Source organism: Poromitra crassiceps (genome assembly GCF_964638095.1).
Source record: "Poromitra crassiceps genome assembly, contig: HAP1_SCAFFOLD_1162, whole genome shotgun sequence".
NCBI lineage: Eukaryota > Metazoa > Chordata > Actinopteri > Beryciformes > Melamphaidae > Poromitra > Poromitra crassiceps.
This window is the reverse complement of record NW_028151248.1, coordinates 244-12,500: the sequence shown is the minus strand read 5'-3', so window position 1 is coordinate 12,500 and position 12,257 is coordinate 244. Positions and strand designations below refer to the sequence as shown.

The window sequence follows — 12,257 nt, the reverse complement described above, 5'->3', positions numbered from 1 at the left end:
TGGTGTGCCAGCACCCTGCGTGGTAACCTGCCGCCATCGGTGTATGAATGGGTGAATGTACCTACTGATTATAAAGCACTTTGGATAAAAGCGCTATATAAATGCAGGCCATTTACCATTTAATTCTTAACATTTGATTTAACCTGCTTGTGTGGGCGTTGCCACCTAAGTCAAATTTGTATACTGTAGTTCTCTGTAATCAATAACATAGCAGACACTATTGGAATTTTCTTATGTGTAAATCACCCAATTCCCATTAATAAACAAACTTTATTTGTTTATTTATTTATTTATTCATTTATTTAGTTACCGTATTTATTTATTTAGTTATTTATTTCGTTATTTATTTAGTTATTTAATGTGGTTTTATTCATTACTGCATTGTAGGTCTCCACTTGGGTTGACATATACTGTTTGAAAAAGTTAATATAGTATCTTAATTTTGTCACAGAAATTATTCTATGATGTGATATTTTAATAGATATTTTATAAAGGAAAAGGAATTTTTGTGCACCTGAAGGTATTTGAGTGGCAAGGACAAAAGCCGAAAAGATAGCTACTTTAATACAGGGATGTCAAACATACGGCCCGGGGGCCAGAACCGGCCCACCAAAGGATCCATTCCGGCCCACAGGAGGACTTTGCAAAGTGTGAAAATTGCACTGAGAAGTAATTAAAAATGTTCAAGCTCAGGATTTGACACCTAATATTGATGCACCTGTGAAGTCTAAGAGGTGCCACATTCCAGGAGCAAGTAACAATATTAAGTAGCATATTCATGTTTTCTGTCTTGATTACTAAATAAATGGTAAACTATTTTCAATACCCTTCAATATAGAGAAGAATTGCACAGTTACCGTCAACTGTAATGCACAGTCACAGACAGTAGAATTGATATGATAGGCCTACAGTTATATTTTGCGGTGACCACCTTGCTTCAGATGTGATTATTTTGAATGGGGACTTATTTTCTTACATATAGACTTGTGGCCTTGGTCCCTCACTTGTCACCCAAAAAAGCTCGGCGTTAGAGACAACTCTCCTCTCCTATTTTTGCTGCTGTGCGTCTGCGGCACAGCACTGAAGGCTAGCTGTGCGTCTGTGGCGCAGCACTGAAGGCTAGCTGTGTGTCTGTGGCGCAGCACTGAAGGCTAGCTGTGTGTCTGTGGCGCAGCACTGAAGGCTAGCTGTGCGTCTGCGGCGCAGCACTGAAGGCCTGCTGTGCGTCTGTGGCGCAGCACTGAAGGCCTGCTGTGCGTCTGTGGCGCAGCACTGAAGGCTAGCTGTGTGTCTGTGGCGCAGCACTGAAGGCTAGCTGTGTGTCTGTGGCGCAGCACTGAAGGCTAGCTGTGCGTCTGTGGCGCAGCACTGAAGGCCTGCTGTGCGTCTGTGGCGCAGCACTGAAGGCTAGCTGTGCGTCTGTGGCGCAGCACTGAAGGCTAGCTGTGTGTCTGTGGCGCAGCACTGAAGGCTAGCTGTGCGTCTGTGGCGCAGCACTGAAGGCTAGCTGTGCGTCTGTGGCGCAGCACTGAAGGCCTGCTGTGCGTCTGTGGCGCAGCACTGAAGGCTAGCTGTGCGTCTGTGGCGCAGCACTGAAGGCTAGCTGTGCGTCTGTGGCGCAGCACTGAAGGCTAGCTGTGCACCTGTGGCGCAGCACTGAAGGCTAGCTGTGCGTCTGTGGCGCAGCACTGAAGGCTAGCTGTGCACCTGCAGCACAGCACTGAAGGCTAGCTGTGCACCTGCAGCACAGCACTGAAGGCTAGCTGTGCACCTGCGGCACAGCACTGAAGGCTAACTGTGCGTCTGCGGCACAGCACTGAAGGCCTGCTGTGCGTCTGCGGCACAGCACTGAAGGCCTGCTGTGCGTCTGCGGCACAGCACTGAAGGCCTGCTGTGCGTCTGTGGCGCAGCACTGAAGGCTAGCTGTGCACCTGTGGCGCAGCACTGAAGGCTAGCTGTGCACCTGCAGCACAGCACTGAAGGCTAGCTGTGCACCTGCGGCACAGCACTGAAGGCTAACTGTGCGTCTGCGGCACAGCACTGAAGGCCTGCTGTGCGTCTGCGGCACAGCACTGAAGGCTAGCTGTGCACCTGCGGCGCAGCACTGAAGGCTAGCTGTGCGTCTGCGGCGCAGCACTGAAGGCTAGCTGTGCGCCTGCGGCGCAGCACTGAAGGCCTGCTGTGCGTCTGCGGCGCAGCCTGCGGGTTCTTTGCTCTCAGAGCCTGAGTGGACTCTATATTGGGCCTCTCAGGGCTCCGTGTGTGTGCGAAGTTTCCATCGCACCTCTGAGCCGAGCGCTTTCCACAGTACAAGGCGCTGTTCTTTAGTTCATCATCAGCCACCGCTGAGACCACAGTGTGGTTTCTGGATGGGGCTGTGTATGCTGGGGGTTGGTTGACACTTAGCAAGAGGCTATGTGACAAGGTCGTGCAAGGCAGGCTTCAGGACTAGGGGTGTCAAGAGTTGCGGCGTTGGGCGTCCGGGTAGTACAGCGGTAGGTTCCCTGCCTACCAACACGAGGGTCGCAGGTTCGAGCCCCTGTGTTACCTCCGGCTTGGTCGGGCATCCATACAGGCACAAATTGGCTGTGTCTGCGGGTGGGAAGGGTATATATTAAGGGTATATGTCCTGGTCTCTGCACTCTCAGGGGAGAGGGGAACTGTGATCCTCCCACGCGCTATGTCCTGCTGGTGAAACTCCTCGCTGTCAGGTGAAAAGGAGGAGGAAGCATGTGCTAGTCTACAACTCTCCCCAGATCGGCAGAGGGGGTGGAGCAGCGACTGGGACAGCAGGGGGAATAGAGGCTATGCATGCACAGATGTCACTTTCCCATCGGAACACGCCCCATCAATCGGGACTGAGTGGCAAAACATTCAGCAGGTTCCTCATTTACCGCTTTCAGACAGACACGGTTCTGGTTCTGGCTCTGGCGCCGTTCTGGAGAAGGTCTCAGAACCTTGGTGCTTTCACACCAGTTTAAGCGGAACCAAAGTGGGAGGACATTATTCGGTAGTCCTTCTTCAGTTTTTTAAGTTTATTAATTATTTGGTCTGGTGTTCGAGTGAACCCAGCCTTGGCCATCTCTTCCGCAAGTTCGGCATACGACTTGCTCTTTCTTGTACTGCTTTCTAGCTTGAGATTCGGTAGATGCCCAAATCGCCACTAAACATTTGGTTTCCTCAGCAGAACACTGCAAATTATTTTTCTCCATGTTGTCACTGCCTTCTTCTCCTTCCTGCTCGTTTTCACAGCCTAGAATGAGACACGCCCACTGATGATGTCACAGTTCCCAAGGAAAAACCATCTATTTTTTGGTTCCGCTGAGAACCAACTTTTCAGGTTCCGAACCAATTATTTTTTCGGTCTGAACGTGAACCGGCCGGTTCAAATTTGGGTTCGGGAACCAGAACCGGCACGGAGCTCTGCCGGTGTGAAAGCCCTAATTGAGGAGCAGATGTCATTTATCTAGGCTGATTACTGCATTCAAGCTCAGTCTTGCTGCCACTCGGTGGGCGTGACCCCACAGTGACTTCAGCCTCTGTGACATCACGTGCATACCCTCTATTGGTCAAGAACAATTGGAGAGAAAAATTAAAAATAAAAGAAATGGTAAGTTGTATAGAGGGTATGCACGTGACGTCACAGAGGCTTAAGTCACTGCGGGGTCACGCCCACTGAGTGGCAGCAGGACTGAGTGGCAGCATTGAGCTTGACGCAGTAATCAGCCTAGATCAATGACACCTGCTGCTCCAAACAACAGGGAGGAACCTGCTGAATGTTTTGCCCATAGGTTTTGCCACTCAGTCCCGATTGAGGGTAGCCTGGTAAACCAGCCGGTCACGTGAACTCACATTTCAGTTCGTTCCGCGGGACCGTCTGCCCTGAAGCTTTCACCCAGCGCTTGCAGGGGCGGGAGCATGGGCGGGAGTAGTTGCGTTGACAGACAAATGCCTTCAGCCAATCAGCGTAAAACAAAATAAGTGACGTCATCGCAGTTCAGTGCAGAGCCAGCCACTTTAGCATGTAGCAACATTAGCAAGCTAGCGAAGTAGCGTTATGCCTGAATCTGCTGTAAATGATTTTTGCCAAATCCAGTCGGAAGAATAGCAAAAACGTCTTTTCTGCGAGAAACTCCGCAAGTACATACTCTTGCTCTTGTTTAATTGTCTATTTTTGCAATAACTTCACTTATGGCTGTGTTTATGCTAACATTAACGTGACTGCTAGTGAAGCCGCCATGTTTGCTACACCGTCATCAACTACGTCAGTCCGTCCCTGATTGGCCAACTTGCACTGTCAATCACAGGGCACTGAGCGCAGTCGCTGAATGGCTTGTCCGCTTTGCAGTTTCTGCTAAAGCCCTCCCAGGGTTTGAGGCCAGATGGTCCTGCAGAAATGAGATGTGAGTTGAGTTTACGTGACGGGCTGGTTTACCAGGCTAGATTGAGGGATTGAGGGGTCGTGTTCCGGTGGCAAAGTGACATCAGTGCATACCCTCTATTAAGGTTTTGCTATTAAGATTTCGCAAGGCTACAGAACTAGACCACTATTGGCTGATAATTAGTAGGTATATAATTTAGGACTTTAGGTGCAGACTTTCTAAAGTTGAATTTGGGATTTGATTTTGAATTCTAAAAGCACTCCGACCATGTCTTCTAAGGTGTTTAGGTGTGTTTAGATTGACTATCATGATTTGGAATTTAAACCAGAAAAGTATATTCACGCTAGCTGCTCATTGCATGCTTCTGCTTTCAACATCCTTGATACAGGCAATTCGCAAATCAATCGGAAATCTCTATAAAGGAGATGAGGAATCGGCGCTGTCAGTTTGAGATGGCTACAGCGTCTTCTCCTGCCCTGGTTCGAGTTTCTCTGCATTTAGAGGAAATGCCTTCCCCTTATCTCAAGCCCACATCTTCTGAATCTCTCTCTGACACTGTGCGTCGGCCCAAATTAACTGAGCCCCACTTTGGAGATGTGTTGTTGCTAATACCAAACCATGAATACAAATATAGAAGTGAGGACGTGTCACATTGTGGTTGGTGCCCCTTATTTAGATGTAAGAACAAACATGAACATTAGGACATACAACTATACATCTCTCATATATATATATATATGTATGTATGTATATATATATCAATCAATCAACTTTATTTCAGACACAAGTTGGTCCATAAAAAGACAATACAGTACAATAGACAATACAGGAAACATTTAGGAGTGCATAAAAAAACACACATGCTCTTGCTTCAACAATGCCACATTGGGGAGAACCGTAAAAAACATTAAGAAATATAATTAAAAGATATACAAACTTTGCCGCCAGTGTTTCCAGAAGCATGATGTATACCTCGCTCGTATCACTCTTAGTTATATATAGTTAACTAAGATATATATGTATTTTATATATATATCTTATATATATACATATATATGTGTGTGTGTGTGTGTGTGTGTGTGTGTGTGTGTGTGTGTGTTTGTGTGTGTGTGTGTGTGTGTGTGTGTGTGTGTGTGTGTGTGTGTGTGTGTGTGTGTGTGTGTGTGTGTGTGTGTGTGTGTGTGTATATGTGTATATATGTGTATGTGTATATATATATACAGTATATATTTGTTAAATATAAAACATTTCGGTATCAGTTATTTCATGTGTTTAAAGCACTGGTTCTCAACGTCCGGGGACCACCTGGGGTCCTTGATGGGGCTCCAGGGGGTCCCCAGCAAACTGATGAATTGTTCAACTTCACCATTATGAATTAATGAATGAATTTATTTTATGATTAAAAAACACATAACAATGCATTGCAGTCATTAAATACAAGGAAATCACCAAGGATGAAAGCACAATAAAGCCTGAAGCCTTATTTGCGAAGGCTTTATTTCACACAAGAAGTTAACACAATTAGAGAATCTAGAAGAATGATGATTTTGGTGATCTCTGTTATGTCTACCTACAATGCAGACAGTCATGGAATTCTGGACAAAATAATATTGAACAATAAAATATCCTCAGATTTGGGTCCACAAAAATATATGATATATATAATCAAATTGGGGTCCGTGGCTCTAATGGGGACTAAATGAGGGGTCCCTGATATGAAAAATGTTGAGAATCACTGCTTTAAAATATAGATCAGACGTTACTCCAAATATAATCTTTGCCTCTCCTGTGCTTCCTCCTTGCCTAGATACGATACACCTGAAGACCGAGGCAGAAGACATGGACAATAGCGAGCCGTACCTCAAGGCCGAAGAAGAAAAAGAGCACACACCACAAGAGGAGGGCGAGGGGGCCAGCGAGGACGGGATGGAGGAAGGCTTCGATGAAGACAGGCAAGAGGAAGACGAGGACGAGGAGGAGGAGGAGGAGAGGGACGGGGACGGGGACGGGGATGAAGAGGGAGATGCCCTGAGCGAACCACAGGACCTGTCGCTGGTTGATTACACTCGTTATGAGAGCGCAGGCCTAGCAGACGACGCCCACGCAGCCGTAGCAGCAGAGAGCTACATGGCCCCCCGCAGCAGCCAGGCAGCAGGCAACAAGCTCAACTGTGACATCTGCGGCCTGTCCTGCGTCAGCATCAACGTACTGCTGGTGCACAAGCGCAGCCACACTGGTAAGCACAGGAACACAGCCCAAACACCTGACCTCAAGCAGCAGTTGTGCAATCGGCAAATTGATTGTGGGAGCAGATAGGGCCCTCTTTTCACTAGGTCAAGATGTCTTGATGGAAGACTAGTGTGTTTATGATGCATGAATCTGCATCATACTTTGACGCACATGCCCTAACCAGTGTCACAGCATGCAACTCTGCTTATTTAAGTAGTTGTGCAATATCCTTTATGGTAATACACCTGTAATGTGCATATTGCTTTTCTGTTTTTGTGTTGAAAAGTCAACACCTCATATTATACCACTATTTATGCGGAATTATGCAATTCCTATACCCCCCCCCCCCATTAGTTTACTTGCTTAGTTTGGCTTAATGCCTGGATGCCTATGGGATCATGAATTTGTTATTTGATCCCATAGACACTCAGCAATTGAGCCATTTTTGGCATACTTCAGTCACCAAAACTCCAAAAAAAGGTCTGTCTGAAGGCATTTATGTGTTTCTGACCTTGGGAAAGTGGAAAAAGAAAATGTACTTACTATCTCTCTTGAACTATCTCTTAAACCAAATCAAACTCATTTAGGCTATAATGTGATCTCCTTTTGATAACTAATGTAATATTTTTCACTTCCATTCACTGAGCCTGCCCGGAAACTGTTTGGAGCCGCCCTGGGATGGCCTGCCTCCCATTTTGAAAACCTCTGATCTAAAGTATATAAACGAAGTGCATAGTTGCCCATGAAGATTTCATTGCATGGGAATTATACAAAAAGTATAAAAGTATGGAAAAATATGTATTTATCCTTCATACACAACTACACATTTTATGTTTGTGGTTCCAAAGAATAATCCTCATATTGCCCCATCAGCACACATCATGTTAAATGGCAACGGAAATCTACAAAAAATGTAGTCAAGAAATGCAGGTGTTTAGGGCAGCCTTGTATCTCAGTTGGCTAAGGTGCCTAGTGTACCATGTACCCATGATGTCTTGGGATTACATGTTCACTTCATATCTTTATTGTCCCTTGAGGGGACATTTTAATTGCAGTAGCGGGGCACCAGGGCCTTTATCACATGTCATCTCACCCTCTCCCATCTTTCTTGTCTTTCTTCATTGTAATTAATAGCTTTAATAATGATATAAATGCCATTAAAATAATATTTAACACAGATAATTTAAGCCTTGAAAAGGTCATCTGGAGAAAGACCAAGATCACACTTAATCCATAATGCATATGTTTCTGCACTCCATCTGAAGCGTTATCTTCAAGAATCCTGTGGCTGATACAATACACATTTTCATTGCAGTCTTGATTTACTGAGGAATGAAACCATCACAGTTAGCAAAAACCACATTCACCTTAGATTACAGCACTTGTATGATCAACACACAAGTAGAATAAATCCTGTATAAACTTCACCTGTGTTTCAACTGACGAGAGGGTGAGTAGATGATGACATAATTTTTTATTTTTGGGCTAACTGTACCTTCAACACCTGCACCAGGCACAGTGCATCTGCAGTGATGTTGCGGTAACAGATTGTCTCATGTGACGTGAGTGAGCCTCCATTGGAGAACAACGCATCTGACACATTGAGTGTGATCCAGGGGTAGAAAGAAAATGTTACCATATGAAATGTGTGGGAACAGTCTCCATGGGGCCACACTGTGTTTTGTCTCAACCAGGCGAGAGGCCGTTCCACTGCACCCAGTGTGGGGCCTCCTTCACCCAGAAGGGAAACCTGCTTCGCCACATCAAACTCCACTCCGGGGAGAAGCCTTTCAAATGTCCCATGTGCAGCTATGCCTGTCGCCGACGTGACGCCCTAAGTGGGCACCTGCGCACCCACTCTGGTACCGGCTTGCCACCTGCACTCACTCACACACATGCAGTTCATATGCACTGGTATGCACCTGTGAAAGGATCCACTTTTTTATGTTTTATTTTCTTTTATATATGAGCATGCATGGTCCTTTTCAGTAACACCCTGCCATGCCATGCTGTTGGCAGTTACACACATTCACATCTGAGAGTTGGCCAGTACATCTACAGACTTTGACTGTTGAAGTGCCTTGCTCAAGGGTTTTAGTGAAGGGAGAACATTACTTGCTCACTTTCCAGTCAGACTGGAAAGTGAGCAAGTAATAAGTCATGTGCTACACCTGCACACATGCTGTTCATTCTGCTTTACAATTATTTCCATGCCTACTGTATGAAACCAAGTACCTACGTAAATGTACTTGCTGTACCACTTACTGTAGATGTTGCTAAATAGATGTTTCATGTGTGAATGTTTAACTGAAACTCCTTCTCGCAGTAGAGAAGCCCTTCAAGTGCAACCACTGTGGCCGCAGCTACAAACAGCGCAGCTCCCTCGAAGAGCACAGGGAGAGATGCCATGTGTACATCCAGAGCAAAGGTCCTCCTGAGAGAGGTGAGCAGCCTCACACTTGGCCTCGTCTTTTTGACACGTTCCACCCCTCATATCGCACTCACAGAAACAACAACAAGATACCTTCAAACACATCAGTCACACGTACAGTGCACATCACACATTGACTCAGGTACACACACACACACACACACACACACACAGGTGCATGATTTAAATATATGCAATATTTATCAGTATCGGCAAAAATAATAATAATAATAATAATTTGCGACTTAAAGTTTATTTGAATTTTAAACTTTCAACAAGAGCAAACCATATCACAGAAACACAACAGCTTTCCACTTTCTCATTATCATCTGTTTACCAATCATAATACTTGTGTGAATCCATTATGCTAGGGGTTTTACAGATTGGTCAAATGGTTGAGGATTTCCAAGTATGTATAGAGAGCCGTAGGAATGAGTCCGGAAAACATAGATGCTAACACTTGTTCACTGTTTCTGCCTAAGGGGTTTTTGAATGGGTTTTTGGCGCGATGCTTCAAATGAGGTCTGTGGTTAACGCAAGCTTATTCAAATGCGAACCAGTGTTCAGCAGGATAATCTTCACACATGAGGACCACTTTTATGAGTTTTGAAGCTTTTACGTGCCGTTAAAAGGGCGGCTAGCTAGCAAATGGCTAAATGAGACTACACTGTTGAGTCGACAGGGATATTATACGACAATAACGTCATCACTTCGTCAGGACGAACACCGAAATTATCTTTCCCTCATCTGGTTCAGCCCGGGTTATCAGTGCACAGCAGCGCACACGTCAGCAACACTCCAGGTTGAATTTGGCTGTGGTGACGTGACGTGGAAGCCTATGCGACACTGTGTGTAGTTCTGGAATAGCTTAGCATCAGCTTTTTACTTCTAGGGCTCGCATTTACGCTTCAAAACTCATGAAAGTGGTCCTCATGTGTGAAGATTATCTCGCTGAACACAGGTTCGCGTTTGAATAAGCTTGCGTTGCCCACAGACCTTATTTGAAGCATCGTGCCAAAAACCCATTCAAAAATCCCATAGGCAGAAACAGTGAAGAAACCGGAAGTCCCCGGGACTTCCGCGTTCCGACTACAAAAATACGTCATCCCTGCGGTACTCTATAGCCCTGCAAAAAGCTCATATTCCATCCCCACGATCTCTATGATGTATGTGTGGACTCTAGTCCAAAAGGCCTGCATCTTTGAGTCTGACCATAGTGCATGGACCAAGTCGCCTACCCCTGTGTCACATCTCCAACAACCTTGTGTATCTTTTAAACCTAGTCTGAATAACCTGCTAGGGTACCAGTAAAAGTGATGGAAAATTTTGAACTGTATTTTTCTGATATCCCTAGAGACATGTTGGGTGGTCCAAATTATTTTATTCTACTCTCTGGTGCCCAAGTCCCTTTGCCGAAGTGTTTTGAGAGCTGTAGTGGTTTTGCTACCAGATTTGTTTATAAGCATAGAATAGTAGAGTGAGGCCTAATTCTGCAATATACACAATCTCTTTGACAAGGTCCATGCCCTGAGGAGGAACAAGGAAATGTCTCAATTGGAAATATCTCTAGAATTGATAATTGGCCAAATTGAACTGTTCAACCAGATCTTCAAATGATTTAAGGACACCCTCTTCGTACAAATCACCCAGAGTATGGATGCGCATATTATTCACCCACTCCCTCCACATAACAGGATTTGCCTATAAGGAGTTTGGGGTTCGAGACTTAAATATGGGTTAATTTGGAAGATACGGGACACTTTCCTCCAGATTCCCTGTAAGTGAGAGATGATGGGGTGGACTCTGGCATTTAGTGACATGCTGGAAGACAAAAATAATAATGTGGGTCAGGAAGGGCAATGCGGTAAATCTACAGATTTATGGGCTCTTCCAAATGTTAATAAAGACATAACTTTTTCAAATTCACAGTGTTACACGTGTTTTTCAGTACGTACAAAATTGGATTATCATAGAAACTTGTTTTTATACAGATCATATCAACATCAGTAAATATCGGTTATCGACCATAACAGCAATGTTAATATCGGTTATCGGTATCCGGCAAAATAAATGTTCATATCGTTGCATCCCTAACAACTATAAATGTTAGTGTATCCAAACCACTGCATGGGCTACATAAACACATTTGTACAAACGCAGCATGCGCACAAGTCAAGCTCCCACATTGCCTTCAGATCCTGTTTTATAGCCCCATTACATTAATGAGCTTATGGTTGTTACCCCATCATTAGGGCTAACTAGGTTATGTCTGCTGTGTGGTTTGCAGCTGTTGCGCTACGGAGACCATTTCTCATGTGTGTAGCAGCATAGGGGAAGCCAAAAATGTAGGACAAACGTTTCACCCACTGCTCCCCACCACCATGCCTGTGGCTGTAACCTCCCCACTGTACCTACTTAATGTACAGGACAGTTGCAAAACACAAACGATGCTCTGCTTTCGTGGCCGCCAAATGTCGTAAGTTTATGCCTGATAGTGCCGTGGCGGTGAGGAAGTACATCCTCGTCCTGCGGTCTCCTCTCCTGTACTGGTGAAGTAAAAAAGCACCAGGAAGTGAGGTCAATGGAGCTTGTGATCTCAAAGTGATATCTTGTTCCTCCCGGTTTGTGTTTGCTTCAAGCAGCTGGGTTGTTTGCAAGATTTTTTTTTGTGTTCATAACCTCAAATGCATTGGGACAGCTCAGTGCGTGTACACTCCCTTCGTTCATGATAGCTCTTGATGGTAAAGCGGCCTTCATTTCCTTCTTTGTCTCACCCTGTCTTTCTCTCTGTCTCTCGCTCACGCAGAGGACAGCCACACACCCAGGACTCAGATGGGCACTGAGCGCGCTATGCTTCTCGACAGGCTGGCCAGCAACGTAGCCAAACGGAAAAGTTCAATGCCACAGAAGTTCACTGGTAAGACCAGCCTCACTCTCTACACTGACAGGTAGTTAAGCAGAGGCACTGACCTCCAGCAGATCGAATGGAAGAGTTGTGTTCTAACTTTTTAGCTGAATATAGTATTATTTTGGATGTAACTACAAATTGTGTATGCCTGGATGTTTTGATTTGATTGATATTTTTGTCTATATAATTGCTATGTGCTAGTATACATTTGTGATTTAATTAGGAAATCAAAGTGGTCACTGCTCTGATCTAAACTCTTACAGCTATTCGCTGCTGCTTGCTTGTTGAAATATATGCATACTCTGTG

The 12,257-nt window shown here is 45.1% G+C and overlaps 1 protein-coding gene across 1 annotated transcript in view; it reads left to right on the top strand.

Moving 5' to 3' along the window:
• The window catches only part of LOC310771753 (zinc finger protein Aiolos-like), a gene marked incomplete at its 3' end in the record, with an annotated part of 13,779 nt that extends 1,820 nt beyond the window's left edge, over positions 1-11,959 (top strand). The window contains exons 4-7 of the mRNA XM_083664284.1: positions 6,190-6,618; positions 8,306-8,473; positions 8,938-9,054; positions 11,849-11,959. Of these exons, the coding sequence (XP_083520410.1) occupies positions 6,190-6,618; positions 8,306-8,473; positions 8,938-9,054; positions 11,849-11,959 (825 nt within the window). The remainder of the gene's footprint in view (positions 1-6,189; positions 6,619-8,305; positions 8,474-8,937; positions 9,055-11,848) is intronic.
• Between the last annotated feature and the right edge of the window lie 298 nt (positions 11,960-12,257).